The sequence below is a fragment of the Trachymyrmex cornetzi genome, unplaced genomic scaffold (genome assembly GCF_001594075.2).
Source record: "Trachymyrmex cornetzi isolate Tcor2-1 unplaced genomic scaffold, Tcor1.1 scaffold26, whole genome shotgun sequence".
NCBI lineage: Eukaryota > Metazoa > Arthropoda > Insecta > Hymenoptera > Formicidae > Trachymyrmex > Trachymyrmex cornetzi.
In genome coordinates this window covers 1,183,180-1,205,597 of record NW_017297270.1, presented here as the reverse complement: position 1 = coordinate 1,205,597, position 22,418 = coordinate 1,183,180, and the positions used below count along the sequence as shown (strand labels likewise).

The 22,418-nt window shown below is 29.7% G+C and overlaps 2 protein-coding genes across 2 annotated transcripts; both read left to right on the top strand.

Moving 5' to 3' along the window:
- Positions 1 to 4,506: 4,506 nt before the first annotated feature.
- Positions 4,507 to 11,754, top strand: LOC108761690 (odorant receptor 46a). Its single transcript, XM_018508358.1, has 5 exons — positions 4,507 to 4,620; positions 8,741 to 9,349; positions 9,555 to 9,662; positions 9,735 to 9,887; positions 11,677 to 11,754. Exons 1-5 carry the CDS (start codon positions 4,507 to 4,509, stop codon positions 11,725 to 11,727), a joined length of 1,035 nt encoding a protein of 344 aa, XP_018363860.1. The 3' UTR covers positions 11,728 to 11,754.
- Positions 11,755 to 14,666: 2,912 nt separating this feature from the next.
- On the top strand, positions 14,667 to 20,084 carry LOC108761692 (uncharacterized). The gene is made up of 5 exons (XM_018508360.1): positions 14,667 to 14,780; positions 17,231 to 17,839; positions 18,178 to 18,285; positions 18,358 to 18,510; positions 20,034 to 20,084. The coding sequence occupies exons 1-5, from the start codon at positions 14,667 to 14,669 to the stop codon at positions 20,082 to 20,084; spliced, it is 1,035 nt and encodes a 344-aa protein (XP_018363862.1).
- The last annotated feature ends 2,334 nt before the right edge of the window (positions 20,085 to 22,418 follow it).

The window sequence follows — 22,418 nt, the reverse complement described above, 5'->3', positions numbered from 1 at the left end:
CCAATTGCAGTCGATTATTCTTCTCACATTCGACTGTGATTGGTCAATTTCTTACTCTTACAACCTAATCCACTACTGCTACTGTCATTGTAGACCACGCATAATATTTTTGTGTAGCTTGGGAGCGAAACCTAGCACTTCCTCATAAATAGGTCTGTTCGCGTTGCATGAAATCCCCAAATATTTTTGCACTTAAAATGAGATAGATATATATTTGGCTTTGAAAAGAGAGAAAGCGAAGATGCCGAGTGCAAAAAGTGCGAGCAACGCGAACAGACCTTATAAGTCAGGCGCGACATCTAGTTTCTTAGAAAGGAGAAAAAATATAGGGTGCCAGCACTGCAAAGAGTAATATAAATCCCCGCGAAAAAGGAAAGGTGTTCTTCGTCCTTCGTCACGGGTCGTACTCCAATCTTGATATTCAGTCTAATTTTCGAAGTAATATTTAAAGTAATATTCGGAGTAATATACGAAGTAATTCGATATTCGGAGCCGTTGGAACTTGGAGTAGTCGGTGAGTGATTTCGCTGATAGTTTGTTGATATAACGTGTAATAAATCCGAGTAATTTTATCGAATAATTACCAAAGTTGGAGTAATGGCGAAAGAAGAAAGAACACATGTGTGCGGTAATTCGTTAGAACATCTTTGAAAGTTTAATTCGGACAGCTTGTTTCAAGTAAGTGTAAAAATGAATAAAAGAATTAAACTGAATTTGTACTTGCTATCGAATCTCTACTTTACCGACATCCATCCTGAAAATCCTAGAGAGCGATCGATTATTTTGAATTCGCTATTATTGCTTTTTCCGTTTAATTAATGGATTCGTAGTCAGTATATCTTAAACAGCACGCACTCAGATTAATTTTGATAAAAAATTCGATTACTGATGTGTAACTCTACGTATAAAACTTCATATTAAAGACGGCATTTAAAATCCCCTATTTCCATAGTCTGCCATTTTTAATAGCAGATTCACGATGAGTGACTCTTAAAATTTTTATGTAACAATTATTAGAGGAAACTTACATTATATCCGATTCATGATAAATTCTAGCGTGGTATACAAAAATTCGATTTACAAAAGAAGACACGATATGATATTAAAAACATCTACTTTTCTTGCATTTTTGGGATATAAAACCATTTTTACGATTTTGTTTTCTAAGATTTCACAGGGAACTAAAAATCGGACTTCGACAGCATCCTTTACTCATTGGGTATATTCGGGTTCATTATCCGCTTCCTTCATTCATTACCTTTATCTATTATAAAGCACAACATTTATTTTTTTCTCTTTACAAAAATTTATTATTCAAAATTTTAAAAAATAGGAATAGAAAGATTTGAATTTGATACTTTACGTGCAAACAAAAATTAAATTATTTTAAAATAAAATATGTATTGTATAGATTTTAACCAAAACAAATAAAGAAGTATGAAAAAATAAAATATTTTATTTACTGTTTTAATTATAAGTTAATTAGTACATCATTTATACGTCAAGCTTTTGACTTTTTCAAACTCTTATCATTCTCCGTAAAGCTTAGAAAAGTCTCTACATTAGCCAATAATCTTTACAACTGCATACACTCGTATATTAAACTAATACTACTCAAACAACACAGAACGTTTATGATAAACATTTATTAATAAAATTCAATTTTTGAAATATTATATATATAAATATTTCACACATATTTCATATAAAGTTTTATTCGAAATATTAAAATATAAACTAAATATTTTATGTAATATTTATTATGATAAATATAAATAAATATTTCTAATAAGTATTTTTACTTGGATTATAATGTCTCATTAAATATTTTCATAACATTTACTACAACATTTACAAATATTTCATAATATTTATAATAAATGTTTATGCACACATGCAATCTAAGACCACAAAAATATTGGCAAAATATTTAAAATAAATCTTATAAATAGCGTTTATAAATATATTGTAAATTCATAATTATTTGGAAATACTTTATAAATATTGTGTGCTGTCTAGGTAATTGTTTCGCTTTCATTAATAGTTCATGAATGACAAGGTTCTATTTTATTTCTGTTGCAATCTATCCAATGATAAAAACGAATAGGGATGGACCCTACGTATACGTTTCGTAATAGGTGACAAATTGTAAAATTACGTTATTAAAAGAATATAATTTAAAAAATGCAATCAATATAATTTATTTACACTTTTATTATACTGTTATTGTCTAATTTATATTGAAACAAGGGCGTATTATATACCTTTATTGATTATTGCGTATTTCGATTCGCATACTGACCTGATAATATGTAAAAGGAAAATATGTCAATATCTCTCTCTCGTAAATGTACTTACGAGAAAAGGTGACTATCGAGCACAGGTAACTGAGAGGGGTCACTTTACTAATACAGACATCTACTTATATCCTCAAGTTAGCTAAGCTGTAAGCATCAGTATACACATACATATATTGCTAACAACGAGACAACGACAATGTTTCGATCGACAGTGTAAAGAGTCTTCTTTATCTCAGAAATAAAAATAATTGTAAATATGCCTCTCTCTATATCGTCATAAAGAAGATAAATTTATGGAAAATTGTGAAACGTTATCGATCAATTCAGCATGTACTAATGTGTTTAATAAAGCTGCGCATTAATTTAATAAAATGTACAAGAAAAATATATCAATAATATATACATATACGAAAGAGATAAGTGACAAGCGTACGTGCAGGTGACGAACGGGACTGTCTATTATCCAGACTTTTGTTTATATCTTCACTATAACCCTGATTGTATATAAGTATCAATATTCTTCCAATGTCGTGCGCAAGCTAACCACGGTACACCAATAATATTATGATCAATAAAATAGTCTTTCTTATCTCGTATAAGAAAAGAGAATCGTAAATCTGTTTACCTTTAATAAGTTAAATGAGAAGAAATAACCCTAATCTCGATGCGTTTTGCGGTGCAACTCATGCGATCCATCTTGTCATTCTCTTTGTAGTGTAATTTTCTTTATGTCTATAGTTCGTCCGTAGTTATAACAAACCTAAATTATGATTCATTTCAAACAATTCTATCGAATGACAAATTAAATTGGCCACGAGAGTGGCTTAATTTTTTAAATCTTCGATAGACAATACGTATGATGCGAATAATAGTCAATGGAAAGATACTTCAAAGAAACACTAATACAGTCGTTCAATAACAGTTTGAATGTGGTTTGGCAAGGTAGAAGGTAAAATCTCTTTCTCTGACTTGATATCATTAGCTGTAAATCTATCGTATCAGAAACATTGACAGATATTTCCAGCGATATTTCCCAGTGCAATAAATCTTCTAACAAAAAAGTTTGTTTTTGAAACTCCACTTACGACAGTGTAAATTTCAATATGATGTTCGTTAGACTTCGTATATATAATAAACATATATTATGTGGCAGTGTTCGAAAATTTATAATTTTTTTTAGACATTTGAAATATATTATTTTAAATTTCCATAACAATAAGTGTCATAACAAAGTCATTATAACGTTACTGTGTGACTTAATATTAGTTATAAAATGGAAAATCTCATTCGTCTTAGTTTTTATAAACATAGTTTTAGAATGTTAATATTATTAGACTAGTCACCGATTGTATTTGGAATATTATTGGAAAGATTTAATTGTAATTAATATTATTTTAATTAATATTAAAATTGCAGGAAATATTATAAAAATTCAGTATTAGGAAGATAGAAAAAAAAATCAAAAATATTATCTCTCATTAAAAAAATTTAAATTACTTCTATACCAACGTTAAATCAACTCCAAAATTTAAATTTCTCTGACATTTCAAAAATATCGAGTCTTTTTAATTTAGAAGCCATCTCTTCAAATTATACAAGTATCCCATTTTTATTTTACATCAAAATATCTCAAAAAATATAAAAAATATCAAAAAATGTTTCAGACAAGAAATGTATGATATGAAGGGAGACAAATAACAGTAATCAATTTAAATAGATTTTTCAAAGAATTGTATGATTTTTTACATAATATGATACAAAAAATAAACTATCTATTAATTTTTTCCGTTATCTTGATTTTGATACTTCATACTTCTAAAATAATTAGTGGAATCATTATGTACAAAAATCATAATTTTATTTAAAAAATAGCAGTAATTTTTATGTGATCTTTGAAAAATTGATATAATGATAAAATCAATATTCTTTGCCATATCGATTTTATCATTATCTGTCCTCCTTTAAAGTATACAATTTTTGTCACAAATTTTTTCCGTACTTTGTATATTTTTTGAAATATTTTAATATGAAAATTAAAATGGGACATCCTGTATACGCAGGTATTAAAATGATTCATAAACAGTTGAAAGCGTATCGCACGTATCAACAATTCCTTCAAAATCTGCTCACTCTCTGTGGTTGTTGGTACATGCCCACAAAATCCGGCAAATCTGTATATTACTGGTCAATCTGTGTATTTGTAACGATGATTATGTATACAATGATGAGCTTGCATATGTGTTATATCCTTAGACATAACTTGAAAGTTATGATGAAATTCGTTGGCATAACAATAACTGGACTTGGCGCCATTCTCAAGGTACGATTTAGGAGAAAATAGCATTCTATTACATAAGAGGACAAAATCAGAAAAATATTTTACATCATTTACATATATACAATAAAATTATGTATATCTAGAAAAAAATATTAATAAATTAATTTATTAATATATTAACCTCTTGAGGATCGGCATGTTTTTAGACGACTTTTAAAGTTTTGAATTTAGAATTTTGTTTTGAATCTACATTTTATTGACTACATTATATTGCATTAATCTACGTAAAAAATGGCGCCATTGCAGAACCGATATATGTATTAGTTTCGATTCGATCGGAACGGTAAAAAAATTTTTTTTTATATTTGAGCTTTATATCATTATGATTCTACAATAACTTTTTAAATAAAATAATTAGCACATGTAAACAATTTTATAAGACGCAATTATAAAGAATTATTTTATACTGAAATTTGTAGTAAAATAATAAGAAAACATGAAATTACATTAATTTACTCCGTAATAAATATGTAAGGGTACATGCATATAAAATATTAGTAATGAAAAGAATAAAGGTAAATATTGAAAATAACGGACCCAGCTCCGATGACCTTGGTCTTGACATATATTGTTAAGGTCGTGACGTTGAGCTCCGATAGGTTTTAGTTGGCGGTCGTCTTTCCTACTATATAAAACAGTAATTTGCTGCTTTAAAGTATATTTTACAATTTTCCACGCGAAGCGACTCTTACACTACCTTCCCTCCTGCTGAGGGGCGCATGACTTCCACGCGAAGCTACTCTCACCTCACCTTCCCCCCTGCTTTGAGGCGTTCAATTTCCACGCGAAGCTACTCTCACCCTTCTCCTTTAAAGAATATTTTACAACTTTCCGTGCGAAGCGACTCTCACTCAGAGGGAGTGAGTTTTCGCATGGAAAGTTGTAAAATATACTCTGAAGCAAAAAATTTCTGTTTTATATAGTAGAAAAGAGACATCATTTCTCAAATTTTTTTTATTTGTAACTTTTTAACGAAGGACCACCGCCAATTATAACCTGTCGGAAGTCACTCAGAGCCATGACCTTGACAACATATGTCAAGGTCATCGGAGCAGGTTCGTTGTTTTCAATATTTCCCTAAAATGTGTCCATTTATATACATATTTTTATATAATTTTATATAATTGTATATAAAAAATTTTTTCCCAGGTATATTACAGTGAATTATGCTTTTATGAAAAAATAATATTATTTACATCAAACATGAAACAGCATAGAAAGTTAACGTCTAATGTGTACACTGTTAAATCTATAGTATAAAATTTAATTTAATACTAGTCACCACTGCTCCTACTCAATCATCTCGTTATTTTATATTTTGTACAATGGTTATATTTGATACTACACAGTAACCAATATCTAAGCATAGAGAGACAATTTAACACAATATAATGTCAAATTTAATTATTATTTAATAAAAAATAACGATATATTAGCAGTGGCGACTCACATTAGGTTAAATTTAACACTATAGATTTAACAGTGTACAGTGCGACTAAAAATTGTCTGTAATGATTAGAGGCTTCAACAAGATTAAGACTAATTTTCTCTCTCCCCTCTCTTCTTTCATTACAGACAGGACGTTTTGATATCACTTATTATTTGTATGAGATAGTGAAGTATTATAAAAAATTAAATTCCAAAAAAATTCTTAAATCGTCAAAATTCTTATATCGGCTTCCGATCCTCTAGAGGTTAATGTATATGTATAATATGATTAATATAATATAATATAATATAATATAATATAATACCATATATTTATGCATTAAACTTCATAGAATCACATAGATTACAAAATTACATTTATCGAATTATATTAAAAATAAATTCTTATATATGTGTTTTTATGTACATTTGTTAACATTTATTAAAAAATCTACTAGATATAAAATAAAACAAAATAAAAATTTGTAACAGAAACAATTTATAAGAAAGAAGCATATTTACCTAATGCACATTTTAATCTTTTTATAAAAAATTAATCTTTTTATAAATACTATTTCAATAAATATTATTCTTTTGTAACGTGTTTCGAAAAGAAAAAGAAATTTCGAATATTAGAGGAGAAGATGGTATTATGGCACCCCAGTTATATTTTATACAATAACTTAGTTAATAATTAATATTTAAGTTTAAAACTCGATAATTACATTCGTTAAAATGTTGTTGAATCGATTATGGACTCAAAGTATGAAATATTTATTATTGAGGACACTCTATTAATAAAAATATGCGACATATTACATAATGACTCGAAGAAAAACACGGGTAGTAATGTGGCCTTCCATAAAAATAGCCTTAAAAAATTAGGTTTGTTTAGAAAACAGTATTTGGTAACAAAATTAATAATAAAAATAAAACATTTTAGAATGTATGCAAATAAATGCATGTACGCGTACATTCATATAACTTCTGCATATAAGCTGCTCATTGTCAGTATTAAAAGTCTCAGAACTACAAATATAGTACACGTAATATAAACTATACATTAACAGTAGAGCTACAATCGAAATAATTATTTTGATACAAAAATCTCAAAAAAGAGGCCGTGAGTAATCAATAGAGAGCCACATTCGCAGAATGCCATGCTATTATTTAAATTTGTATAACTCAAAGTATATACAGTTACACTGCAACGGGCCATCATGTCTTCACCACTCTCAGTATGCTCACGTCCAGCCTTCCCATTTCTTGAATCAAGTTGCTCAGTTTCCCTGCCTCGTAAATACTTTGCACATTCCGTGTGCCTATCTTGATCCTCTTGCGCATGTTTATTTTCTCCATGGCTCCATACAAGACTGTTCCCCCCGAAGGTCCGATCGGGGAACTATTTAAACCTCCGAAATATTTATAACTGAATGTAGTCATGAATTCGTGTGGTTTTCTTGGGAAAAATAATGGAAATGGTATCCCGTTGCCTTCTTCCATACTTTTCTGTTAGGGTTTTCCTTCTCTTAGCTGGTTGGCTCTCGTTTTTAGACGCCAGAGTTTTGCCTTCCGCCCCTCATCTATCTGCTATGATTAATCATATTGATACCCGGGGTACGCGACGAGGACGCTAGATGATTGGACTTGATGGTACTGCTGCCAGTATATTTGCCAGCAACTTGATCTTTTGCGGTATTTTGTAGGTACACACCTTCCAGCAGGGTGTGCTCCACCGCGATTCTACCATAGGCCGGAATCAGACTACGCATTGAAGAATGAGATTGAAGATTGAAAGATTGAAGTTTGACCAATCAGAACAAAAGGAGCCAAAATTTCTTTCTCCTTATTGGTGAAATTTCAATCTTTAATCTTCAATCTCAATCTTCAATGCATAGACTGATTCCGCCCTTAGTACCCCGAGGAAGTATAGGTGTAATTAAATCATATAAAATGTATCTTAAAAAATAAATACTTGAAAATAAAAATGCGTTATAATAAGTAAGGATGCACAGGATCGTAAAATTACTGGATACCGGATATTTGATATCCGAACAGAATGTAACATCAGATATCTGATATCCGGTAATTTTTTCCAGTCGAATATTCGACATTTTCTGGATATCCGACTGGATTCCGGGAAAGTGTCTTCTAAATAAAAAAAAGCCTATAGAGAAAAAAATTGTAATTTTGCAACAATGTATAATATATTATAATATCATGAATATGTATATTTATTTCTAGACCATTTGTATAATTAAAAAATCAACAATTTAATGACATCAAATTTCAACTCGGATTCTAATGATATCCGACTATCCGGTCGGATAATAAAAAAAGTGCCGAATAATATTGGATACCGGATACTTTCCGGATATGCGGTGCATTCATAATAATAAACTTATAGCTATTGAGTATTAGTATATTAGTGTCATGATGTAACGGCAAGCTACTGAACAAATAAAAAAATTCCATAAGTAATCATTAGAATTCGCTATATAATAGCGGAGATATTAAATAATAGCGGGAGGAGGAGGCCACAATATCTACACTGACCATAATACTACCTTCTCCTCAACAAATTAAAAATCGTTTAATTAAAGATACTACATCAATCTTTGAATAATTTCAATTTTTACACGGGAAAAAATATGCATTTCTGGTCTTTTTTAAGGTGGTAACCTTCATGATAAATCGTGACTCTCTGATAAATTATCATCGGACACTGAATAATCTTTTCGAGGAGGAGTTAATGAAGAATGAAAAAATCCAGACGATAATATTTTCGTCCCTACGCACAATATATACCCTGGCATATACATATTTCGCCATCCTGGTAGTAGTAATATTCGCATTTTTTGGTTCTCCGTATATCTTTATAATCCGCAACCTTCTCCACCTTCATTTAACCACGAACTATACCCTGCCGCTTAGCAGGGGAGTGGGATGGTTCTGGCCCATTCCCCACAATTTTTTATATCATCTACATCTGTTTTATGAGACAAGCCTAATAATACTCAGCACTATGACGGCGTGTGGTGTCGACAGTGCTTTTGGCTTTTATGTTTATCAGTTTAGCTCAACAATACGCTCCATGACCTTCGCTCTTACGAATCCTTCGTCCACTGAGAAGTTTTCGGATATCCTGAGAACATGCGTGGTGAAACATCAGAAACTACTGCAATGTCGCAACACGCTGGAGCACGTCTATGGACCCATCGTCTTTTGGCATATTGTCACCAATGCCATGCTTCTTTGCTCGTTGATGTACGACTTAATATCAGTATGTAAACACATTATTACAAAATGTTATGAAATACTTTATTTGATGGTACCTAGTCTGCTGTGTGCTGTGTGCAGTCGTAATCTGTCACAAAATATAAAATCAAAAACTGCACTGTGCCTGCAAATTTTTCACTCAGCTAATACTAATGCATAATATACAAATATTCACTAATATAATATTGATCATTAAACGTTTACAATAGTTATCGGACTATAACTTTTACAACGTGTCCGCGTCTCTAATATATGCTGTAATAAAACTGCTTCAAACATTTATATACGCATGGCATGGCACTGTTCTCACAAGTGCGGTAAGTTTTTATAATCTGATAAAACGATTATTATATGACTCAACATTGATCATTCTGAATACATAAATTTAGGGCGAGGATTTTCGTAAAGGAGTATACTTTGGCAAATGGCCCAATTCTAGTCTCGATCATCATGTGAGAACAAATGTTATTCTAATAATGATGCAAAAACCAATGACTGTAAACGCTTTTTTTTCTCCCGTCGATGTAATCATGTTTACCAATGTAAGTATTTCGATTATAATACAGTTCACCAAAAAAAAAAAAACATTAGAACAGACTAGTCATTTCCTACATAACTTTGGACGCTGTAAATACAAATCTGGTTTTCAAATTGTTCCATTATCTCACAATTCAGAGAAATTTTCGGTCAAGATGTAAAAGAAGATTATTTTACATCTTATGTTTTATTAATACAATATATTTTACGTGTTATGTTTTATTAATACAATATATTTTACATCTTATGTTTTATAAATACAATAGATGACACATGCTGGCGAAATTTTATTATACTTAAACTGATATCATCAGTATATCTGAACGTATAATGTAAATTTTCACTTCTTCGTGGCAAGACGGTAGAGTGGTAACTCAATCTTCTTATTCAATTGCCAATGGTTGACAATTCCAGTGGCAATAACAGATAAAAATCCATATAGCCATGAAAAACATAAACATCAAAAATCACTTAAAGTCGAGAAACAAAAGATCCGCAAATTATTTATGTTTATCGAAACGAATATTGTGACGGTCAACGTTCAAAAGTTTATGCGTAATTAATTTATATTATATTTATACTATATTTCGACAATATACGATTTTTATTTTCGCACTAACAACCGCGCAAAAAACTCTCATTAGCTCTTATTTGTTTTTGCTTTTTTATAACTTTAATTGCAAATTTCTCAAAATTATAATGTAACGGGGCAATTTGAAAATCAGCTTAGTGTTCAGCATCCATTTAAAGAACTACAGAAAATAACTAGTCACCTTCTGTTTGAAAAAGATTTTTATAGAAATGTGTAATCGGCCGAGTTTATCTGACAAAATTATCCGTGAAGTATCAAATTCCGATTTCAATGAAATTTTTTTAACAAATTTCTTACGTAAATAGATGAATTTGAAAAGCAATAATAATATCGAAAATAAAACTAATAAAATTCTATATAGCAGAAAAGAGAAGTTATTTTTGAAATCTGTTCTTTTTTATATCTTTTAACAGTATATGTATGTCAAAGTTAGTGAAATCGTTGAGATCGCCCATTTTCTAAAATTTTACCCTGATATTTTATAAATTCATCTATTAACATAATATGTATACAAAGCTTCATTAAAATCATAATTTGACACTTTGCAAAGTTCCCTTGTGAGCGAAAGCTTGTGACTTCCCAATCACTTTCAATTTTATTCATTACCATTATTTTAAAACAGCATCGATACCTTATTTTTGCAAAATAAAATAAAAGATTCAAAACTTGAGAAAATACAAATTCCAAAAAATTTGAATTTAATTCTTGAGCAAAGAAATTAAAATTATTTTAAAATATATATGATTTACATATTATAAAATTTAACCAAAACGAATAAAGAAATAAAGAAATACAAGATTTCAAATGCTGTTTTAATTACGTCAACTCTGATAAAATAAAAATCAGAGCATAAATCGAATGTAATGGGAGAATAACCGAAGCGTAAATGAAACTTCTAGCAGGCGAAAATTGAAACCTCAAAATGTAAAAGAAGCGTAAATTTTATTGTTCCAATTTTCGCCTTCAAGAAGTTTCGTTAATGTTTCTGTTACTCTCCCATTAGATCCGATTTAAGCTCCGATTTTTATTTTCATCGGGGAATTGGAAGATTATATTACCTGTCAAAAAAATTGAATTTTCCAAATTGTTAGCAATATTATTTTATGCAATGCTTAGGAAAATCTGTACATTGGATAATAATATTTACAACTGCATACTTTTTCATATTAATCTAATTCTATTTATTTCGTTTTTATTAATAGTCCGTGAACGCTACAATGTCTTATTTTTTCCTGTTGCAATCTATTGAATAAAGACGAATAGGGATGGACGCTACGTATGTTTTGTAACGGCCGGCAAATTCGTAAAATCATCATGTTATCATTGTGTTATTAATATAAATTCAAAAAATACAATCAATATAATCTATTAAGATTTATTTTATTATTCCACGATTAATCAGGATTGGTAAAGACTAATGTTTTCTTTTTTAAATAAAATATAATATGTTTTTTCTTAAATATGTTTTTAATGTGTCAAATATGCCTTATAAACAGTACACTAAAAAAAAACATATTTAAAGCATATTAAAAATATCAATTAAACATGTTTTAAACTGTATAAAATACGTTTCAAACATATTTTTTACCAATCCTGCGATTAATGCTTAATTTATATTTCAACAATAGCACTATATCGTTAGACACGGTCCATTTTATCTTTACACTTTTCTAAAAAAAAATTAATGTGCAAGATAAGAGCTTAGTAAGAAAGATTTTAGAAAGTTGAAAAAAAACTTAATTATTCATTCGTTTAATAATAAAGTGATATTTACAATATCTTTAATTCGTTTTTAGTATAATTTGTTTTAAAGTGCGTGGCTTTTACCAAATTATATTTTGATAGTAGATATAATACATATTTTGAGAGAGAGAGAGAGAGATGGTAAGTATACTTACTGACACAAAGTTTTGTTTGAAAGCCATATACTTACTGAATAAAAATAACTTTATTTCTATTGCGATCTATCGATGATAAAGACGGATAGAGATGAACCCTATGGGTATATGTTTCATAATCAGTAGTAAATTGTAAAATTTCGTTATTAAATAAATATAATTAAGAAAATGCAATCAATGTAATTTATTCACACTTTTATTATACTATTAATGTTTAATTCATACTGATACAAGAGCGTATTATATATCTCTATTGCATATAAAAGATTTTCAAGTTGCACACTGACCTGATAGTAGGTAAAGGGAAGATATGTCAATATCGTCAATGTACTTACTCGAGAAAGGGTGACTATCGAGCACAGGTGACTGAGAGGGGTCCTTTCAGTAATACAGATATCTGCTTATATCCTCAAATTATCTAAGCTGTATAAAGCATCAGTATACATATATATTGCTAAAAACGACAATGTTTCAATCGACAGTGTAAAAAGTCTTCTTTATCTCGGAAATAAAAATAATCCTCGTAAATATGCCTCTCTCTATCGTTGTATAGAAGATAAACTTATGAAAAATTGTGAAATGTCATCGATCAATGCAGCATGTTCGCATATGTTTAATAAAGCTGCGCAATAATTTAGTAAAATATACAAGAAAAATATATCAATTATATATACATACGAAAGAGATGAGTGACAAGCGTACGTGCATGTAACGAACGGTACTTTCTGTTATCCAGACCTTTGTTTATATCTTCACTATAACCCTGATGGTATATAACTATCAATATATTCTTCCAATGTCGTGCGCAAGATATAAACCACGATATACCAACAGTATTATGATCAATAAATAATCTTTCTTATTTTGAATAAGAAAAGAGAATAGTAAACCTATCTACCTTTGATAAGTTAAATGAGAAGAAATAACCCTAATCTCGTTTTGCGGTACAACTCATGCGGTCTCGCGATCCGTCTTGTCACTCTCTTTGAAGTGCAATTTTCTTTATGTCTATAGTTTGTCCGTAGTCGTAACAAATCTAAGTTATAATACATTTCAAACAATTCTATCGAATGACATATTAAATTGGCCACAAGATTAGCTATTAATTTTTCAAGTCCTCAATAGAGAATACGTATAATGCAAATAATAGTCAACGAAAAGATACTTCAAAGAAACGCTAATACAAATTGCAATCGTTCAATAACAGTTTGAATATAGTAAGAAGGTAAAGTCTCTTTCTCTGACTTGGTATCATTACCTGTAAGACTATCGTATCAGGAACAATGACAGATATTTTCAGCGATATTTCTCAGTTCAAAATCTTCTAACAGAAAAGTTTGTTCTTGAAATTCGCACTTACGACAGTGGAAACTTCAATACGACGTATGTTTTATTAGATTTTGTATATACATATATGATGTGGTAGTGTTTGAAAACTTATAATTTCTTTTAGATGTTTGAAATACATATGTATATATTAATCTAAAAATTTCCGTAACAATAAGTATCATAATAACGTTACTGTGTAATTTATTAGTTGTAAAATGGAAAAGTACATTTGTCTCAGTTTTTATAAACATATAGCTTTAGAACATTAACATTGTTGGACCAATCGCCGATTATACTTCGAATATTATTGGAAAGATTTATTTGTAATTAATATTATTCTGGTTAACACTAAAACTGCATGAGATTGTAAAAATTAAAAATATTTGAGGCAAAAAATGTATGCATACTATATATGATATGGTGAATGATACACAATAATAATAACAAAAAATTTAGGAAAAAATAATTTTACGAAGTTCCATAAAAATCATCATTAGTATTTTTAATGGAATTTTATGATTTTTTGCTCAATATGATATAAAAAATGAATTATTCATTTTTTCCGTTATCTGGACCTTGATACTTTCATTCGTAGAATAATTAGTGGAATCATGTACAAAAAAATCATAATTTCATTTTAAAAAATGGCAGTAATTTTTATATAATCCTTGAAAAATCGAGTTCTCCGAAAATTAATATTATAATTATTGTTCACCTTCAGAGTACTTATACAAATTTGTCAAACATTTATTCCGTATTTCTTATATTTTTTGAGATATTTCAATATGAAAATTAAAACAAGGGACCCTGTACATGCAGGTATTAAAATGATTCATAAACAGTTGAAAGCGTATCGCACATATCAACAATTCCTTCAAAATCTGCTCACTTTCTGTGGTTGTTGGTACATGCCTATAAAATCTGGCAAATTCAACTACTACTGGTCCATTTGTGTATTTTTGACGATGATTCTATATACAGTGGTAAATTTGCATTTGTGTTATATCCTTAGACATAACTTAAAAGTTATGATAAAATTTGTTGGCATATCAATAACCGGATTTGGTGCCGTTTTCAAGGTACGTTCTAGAAGGAAATAGTATTTTATTACTTAAGACAAAATCAGAACAGTATATTACATGTTTATAATATAATTATGTATACAATGAAAAATATTAATAAATTTATTTATTAATATATTAATCTCCTGAGGACCGGCAAGTTTTAGAACGCTTTAACAGTTTTAAATTTAGAATTATTTTGAGACTACATCATTGCACCGATCTATGTAAAATATGACTCCACTCCAAAACCGATGTATCAGCTTCCGGTTACGAATGGTAAAAAAGTTTTCTTCAGTATTTGAGCTTTATATCGTTATGATTCCAGAAAAACTATTATAACTAAAATAACTAGCACATTTGCAGTAAAAAATTTTATAAGGAATAATTATAAAAAATTATTGTACCAAAATCTGGGATATAATAAAGTAATAAAAAAATGTATGAAATTACGTATACTTTATATAAATTGCCTAATTGTTCTTGAAATTCGCACTTACGACAGTGGAAACTTCAATACGACGTATGTCAAATTATTAGAAAATTATTTGATGCTTAATTTAATTCGTGACATTGCTACAGTAGTTTAATTACGTTTATAAATCCGAAAACCAAATTCCGGCGCGCAGTTTGAATAACTACAAATATGATATTATATGCAAGTACATATAGTAATACAGGTTTAATTATTGAAGCAATAAAGATCTAGCTTTGACCATTATGGCCATTATTTATATTTGTTATTGTTGAATTTTTAAATTCAACAATACGTACGGCATTTCAATAAGATTCTTATGTTTACATCAATTTACATTCATAATTAACGTATAAGTGTACATGCATACAAAATAAGTAATGAAATAAAATAACTTATCTTTTTATAGAAAAAAAAATTCAAAATTTTGTATCGTGTGGTATTTGTTTGTATCGTTCAAAGCATAAACAATGCAAAAAGGTGCTTCGCCTTGGATAAATAAATTTCGTTCTTTTTCTAATCGAGTTTAAGACAAACTACACATTAGGTACTTTCCAATTGCTTGACACATCTTGACACAACGTAGCAAATTAATTAACATATTTTGATGATAAATAATTTAATTCTTCCAAAATTATGAGGTTATCATGATAATAAAGAATATGTAATTAAAAGGGTTAAATTAATTATTAAGACTGAAAATAAGTTAATTAATTTGCTACGTTTGTATCAATATGTGTCAAGCAATTGGAAAGCACCCATTGTCATTTTGGCACTCTGAAATATGCTGCAGCATATTTCGTTTGATATAGGCTGTGTTCCAAAATTTACTGCCAGTATTGAAAATCTATAGTTTACGTTACGTACACTATACATTTTCAGTACTGGCAGTAAATTTTGGAACACAGACATAATAAAATGAACAGTAATTACAAAATAATTTAATGTACCAAAAATTTTGGTGTTTTATAGGGTGCGTTCCAATTAACGTACACAAGGTTCGCGTACACCAAAGATAATTAAGAGAGAGTGGATCGGAGAGTGTTTCTCTTCTCTGATTGATTCTGCCATTTATAGTGCACTTCCGCAAATGTGCATGTATGTATATATACATATATCTCATACACACAATACGTACAATACTAGTATGTGCAGCACCGTATATATGTTCCATCACGCTCCTACCACATTTCCTACTCACTTCAACGGTGCACTACAAATGGCGGCTTCCGGGTGAGTTCGCTCCACTTTCTCTCGACTTTCTCTGAATCTCGCGAGCGGATTAAGTGGAACGCACCTATAGTGAATTACACTTTCGTGAAAAAAATAATAGTATTTATATCAAATAAACAAATATAAAACAGCATAGAAAGTTTGTGTATATCGTGTACAGTGCGACTACTGAAAATCGTTTGAAACGATCTTCCGTAATGAACTAGGGGCTTCGGCAGGCTCAAGTAGGCTAGCATTCTCTCGTTTCCTCCCTCTTCTCTTTCATAATAAGCAAAAAGTTGCGATATCAATTATTATTTGTATGAAATACTGAAGTACTATAAAAAATTAAAAAAAAATTTTATATATGATTAATATAATATAAAAAAATATAGTACCATATATTTATGCATTAAACTTCATAGAATAAAACAGATTGCAAAATTACATTTTCCGACTAATTTAAAAAATAAATTCTTCTTTACATTTACTTTTACGTACATATGTTAACATTTCTTTAAAAATTTATTAATGCAAAATCGAACAAAATAAAAATTTGCAACAAAAACAATTTGTAAAAAAGAAAAACATTTAGCTGGTGCATTGATTAATCTTTTTATAAACACCATTTCAATAAATATTCTTTTGTAACGTGTTTCGAAGAGGAAGAAATTTCGAATACTACAAATTTAAGATCGTTTAATTAAAGATACTTCGTCAATCTTTGAATAATTTCAATTTTTGCAATGGAAAAAGATACGCACCTCTGGTCATTTTTAAGGTGGCAACCTTCATGATAAATCGTGATTCTCTGATAAATTATCATCGGACACTGAATAATCTTTTCGAGGAGGAGCTTATGAAGAATGAAAAAATCCAGACGATACTATTTTCGTCGCTGCGTACAATATGTACCCTGGCATATACATATTTCTCTATCTTGGTAGGAATACTACTCACATATTATGCGTCTCCGTATATCTTTGTAATCCACAATCTCTTCTACTTTCATTTATCCACAAATTATACCCTGCCGCTCAGCAGGGGACTGGGGTGGTTCTGGCCCATTCCCGACAATTTTTTATATCATCTGCATCTATTCTGCGAGACAGGCATGACAATACTCGGCGCTATGACGACGTGCGGTGTCGACTGTGCTTTTGGCTTTTATGTTTATCAGCTTAGTTCAATAATACGCGCTATGACCTTCGCTCTCACGAATCCTACGTCCACCGAGAAGTTCTCGAATCTCCTGAGAACATGCGTGGTGAAACATCAGAAGTTACTGCAATGTCGCAATACGTTGGAACACGTCTATGGACCCATTGTCTTTTGGCATATTGTCACCAATGCCGTGCTTCTTTGCGCGTTGATGTACGACCTAACATCAGTATGTAAACACATTATTGCAAAATGTTATGAAATATTTGATTTTATGTTATCTAAAATCTGTTTTCTGTGGCTGAACTAGTGTACACTTTTGGAACTTAAAGTGAGATAGATATACATTTAATATTTATCAAAAGCGAGAAAGAGAGTTCTAGAGCAATCTAGTGCAGGAACAGAAACAGATCACTAGTCTACTGTGTGCGGGGTGCAGTCATAATCTGTCACAAAATATAAAGTCAAAGACTGTACTGCGCTACCAAATTTCTTGCTCTGTTAATGGCATTGCGTTATACAAATATTCACTGATATGGTATTAATCGGTAAACGGTTACAATATAGTTACAGGAATATAATTTTCACAACTTGTCCTCATCTATAACATATGCTATAATAAAACTGCTTCAAACGTTTATATATGCTTGGTATGGCACTTTTCTCACAAATGCGGTAAGTTTTTATAATTTGGAAAAATGGGTATTATATAACTCAAAATTGACCATTTTCAATATACACATTTAGGGCGAAGATTTTCGTAAAGGAATATACTTTAGCAAGTGGTCCAATTCTAGTCTCGATTGTCATGTGAGAACAAATGTTATTTTAATAATGATGCAACAACCAATGACTGTATACGCATTTTTTTCTCCCGTCAATGTAATGATGTTTACCAAGGTAAGTATTTCAATTTCAATTATAATAAGTTAAATAGAATAGGGCATTAGAACTGACTATATAGTTATTTCGTACAGTTTTTGGACGCTGTGAATTCAAATCTCGTTTTTAAATTGCTCATTTCATAATTTTGAAAAATTATCAGTAAAAGTTATAAAAAGGACAGTTTCCACGTGTTTTTTTATTATTATTACGATATATGCCATATGCAGGAGAAATTCTTATTGTAATTAAACGAAGTTAACCCAAATGACCTATGTGCATGCAAAGAAATTAACTATGCCATTTCTGTATAAAAGGTAATAACTCTATACAGGCATAAGGTGCCTGAAATACCGCAACCGTCATACAAGATATCATCTGGATTATTACAACGCGTTCAGGATTTTCAATTCGTTCAATGCGAATATGATGCAAGTTTTAAATATACAGGGTGTACTACAATTTTTGGCAAAGCGCTATTATGTAGACAGAGCGGACTAAATTGAACCGAAAAGTTCTCTATCATTTTGCAACTTCCAAAATGGTTAACAAGATATTAATCTACGAAAATAGCCAAATTCGCCTGGTCTCCCGCCAAATGCAAGCGGGCAGCGAGATAAGACCGTCCAATGAGGTGCGCGTTAGCCAGACATATTAATGCTAGACATATTAATGCCAATGTCGTTAGTAAACAAAGGGTCTAGCCGCTAGTGATGAAAAATGTGCATTCTCTGGGCAGTCTTATATCGCCACGCGCTTGCATTTAGCGGGAAGCCAGGCGATTTTGGCTATTTTCATAAATTAATATTTCATTAACTATTGAGAAAATTGAAAAGTGATACAGGACTTTTTGAGTCACCAGTTTAGTTCATTCTATCTACACTAGAGGGCTTTGTCAAAAATTACGAGACACCCTGTATAGGCATGGAACCATGGAACTCTCTTCTATACTATTATTGTATTGCTTGAATTTTAACTGTTTCAAGAGAGAAAATAATAGTGTATTCTATCCATACATTAGTCAAACCACCTCTTTCTATCAAAATGATTACAATGCTATGCTCCATTCAATACTATAATTATAATATGTCGACGAATACATCACATATCAAAATTATAATATAATAAAATACGCAAAAATACATCTTTTTATAACTTTAATTGCAAATTTCTCATAATTATAACGTAATAGAGCAATTTGAAAATCAACTTAGTATTCAGCATCCATTTAAAGAATTATAGAAAATAACTAGTCACTTTCTGTTCGAAACAAAATTTTATAGAATTGTGTAATCGGCCGAGTTTATCTGACAAAAGTCCGTGAAGTATCAAATTCCGATTTTAATAAAATTTTTTTACACATAGCTTACGTAAATAGATGAATCTGGAAAACAATAATAAAAAAAAGTTGATTTTTCCAAATTGTTAGCGATTTTATTTTATGCAAGGCTTAGGAAAGTCTATACATTGGCTAATAATATTTACAACTGCATACTTTTTGCATATTAATCTAATTCTATTTATTTCGTTTTTATTAATAGTCCGTGAATGCTACAATGTCCTATTTTTTCCTGTTACAATCTATCGAATAAAGACGGATAGACATGGACGCTACGTATGTTTTGTAACCCCCGACAAATTCGTAAAATCATGTTCTCATTGTGTTATTAATATAATTTTAAAAAATGCAATTAATATAATCTATTAAATTAATTTTATTATTACACGATTAATCAGGGTTGGTAAAGACTAATGTTTTCTTTTTTAAATAAAGCATATTGCGTTTTTTCTTAAATATGTTTTTAATACGTTAAATATGCTTTAAAAGTTACACCTAAAGAAACACATTTAAAACATATTAAAAACATTAATTAAAACAGGTTTTAAACTATATAAATACGCTTAAGACATGTTTTTTACCAACCCTGCGATTAATGCTTAATTTATATTTCAACGATATATATATAGCATACTATAACGTTAGACTTTGTCCGTTTTATCTTTACACTCTTCTCAAATAAAAATTGATGTGTAAGATGAGGGCTTAGCAAGAAAGCTTGTAGAAAGTTGAAAAAAAGCGTAATTATTCATTCGTTTAATTAAGTGATATTAACAATATCTTTAAATCGTTTTTAGTATAGTTTGTTTTAAAGTGAATTTTTTTAAAATTGTATTTTGGTAATAGATATAATACATATTTCGATGGTAAGTATACTTACTAAATGACTTCTCATTAAAAATAAAAACAACATGCAAAAAATTAATTTTATTGTAAATTTAAAAACAAAGTTCTATATTGAATAATGAACTTTGAATCGCTGTAACAAGTTTAAACTACCAATATTGTGAAAAGCAAATCAACCAATTTAGAACTATGAAAACAGTAGAGCACATAAACAAATAAAAACGCAATTTTAAGACAATCATTAGAAGTTTAGAAAATTATTCCATTTTATATACATGGATGTTTTTCCCTGTAGATAGAGAGAGACAGTAAATGTGTTGCACATTCTATCCTTTATTCGCGCATCGTACGATGTGCATACTCGAAATAATCACAAGTAATAGCCAACAGTAATTAAATAAATTTACATAGAGCTGCATAATATTCATCATATTTTCAGAATCTTTAAAATTTGAATTTTTTCTTAATTCTACTTTAGCATTCCGCAATAAAGAATGTCAAAAGATAGCACATTCACTTCTCTTTTTTTTAAAAATAATTTTTAAGTATATTAAGAATATAATTTTAATCGAACACAAACATTTTGGATTCGTAGTCAGCAAGTCTCAAACAACACACTCAGATTGATTTCGACAAAAAATTCGATTACTGTCATGTTCGTATAAAACATCATGATAACTTTTCTTTCTTCATCCATTTCTTCATCCATTATCTTCGTCAGAAATGATAACGGAGTCGACATCGATTCGATGTCAATTCCATTATCATTTCTGGCTGTGTTATTTCTATTGCGATCTATCGATGATAAAGACGGATAGAGATGAACTCTATGCGTATATGTTTCGTAATCAGCAGTAAATTGTAAAATTTCGTTATTAAATAAATATAATTAAGAAAATGCAATCAATGTAATTTATTCACACTTTTATTATACTGTTAATGCTTAATTTATACTGATACAAGAGCGTATTATATATCTCTATTGATTATTGCACATAAACAGTTACCAAGTTGCACACTGACCTGATAGTAGGTAAAGGGAAGATATGTCAATATCGTAAATTTACTTATTCGAGAAAGGGTGACTATCGAGTGCATGTGACTACGAGGGGTACTTTCAGTAATACAGATATCTGTTTATATCCTCAAGTCATCTAAGCTGTAAGCATTAAAATTTACATATATATTGCTAATAACGACAATGTTTCGATCGACAGTGTAAAGTCTTCTTTTTCTCAGAAACAAAAATAATCCTCGTAAATGAGCCTCTCTCTATCGTTGTAAAGGAGATAAATTTATGGAAAATATTGTGAAACGTTATCGATCAATTCAGCATGTGCGCATATGTTTAATAAAGCTGTGCATTAATTTAGTAAAATGTGTACAAGAAAAATATATCAATAATATATACATACGAAAAAGATAAGTTACAAGTGTACGTGCAGGTGACGAACGGGACTTTCTGTTTTTTGTTTATATCTTCACTATAACCCTGATTGTATATAAATATCAATATTCTTCTAATGTCGTGCGCAAGGTATACCAACAGTATTATGATCAATAAATAGACTTTCTTATTTCGTATAAGGAAAGAGAATTGTAAATCTATCTACCTTCAATAAGTTAAATGAAAAGGAATAACCCTAATCTTGATACGTTTTGCAGTGCAACTCATGCGGTCTCAAGACTCGCCTTGTCATTCTCTTTGAAGTGCAACTTTTTTATACCTATAGTTTGTCTG

What these genes read in the sequence shown, in the direction of transcription:
- LOC108761690 (XM_018508358.1), top strand. Translation starts at nt 4,507, where the DNA reads ATGATTATGTATACAATGATGAGCTTGCATATGTGTTATATCCTTAGA. An exon ending in TGATGTACGACTTAATATCA is followed by an intron (nt 9,350 to 9,554) that starts GTATGTAAACAC and finishes CGTTTACAATAG; the next exon opens with TTATCGGACTATAACTTTTA. An exon ending in GCACTGTTCTCACAAGTGCG is followed by an intron (nt 9,663 to 9,734) that starts GTAAGTTTTTAT and finishes ACATAAATTTAG; the next exon opens with GGCGAGGATTTTCGTAAAGG.
- LOC108761692 (XM_018508360.1), top strand. Translation starts at nt 14,667, where the DNA reads ATGATTCTATATACAGTGGTAAATTTGCATTTGTGTTATATCCTTAGA. An exon ending in GCACTTTTCTCACAAATGCG is followed by an intron (nt 18,286 to 18,357) that starts GTAAGTTTTTAT and finishes ATACACATTTAG; the next exon opens with GGCGAAGATTTTCGTAAAGG. An exon ending in ATGTAATGATGTTTACCAAG is followed by an intron (nt 18,511 to 20,033) that starts GTAAGTATTTCA and finishes TTTTATTAATAG; the next exon opens with TCCGTGAATGCTACAATGTC.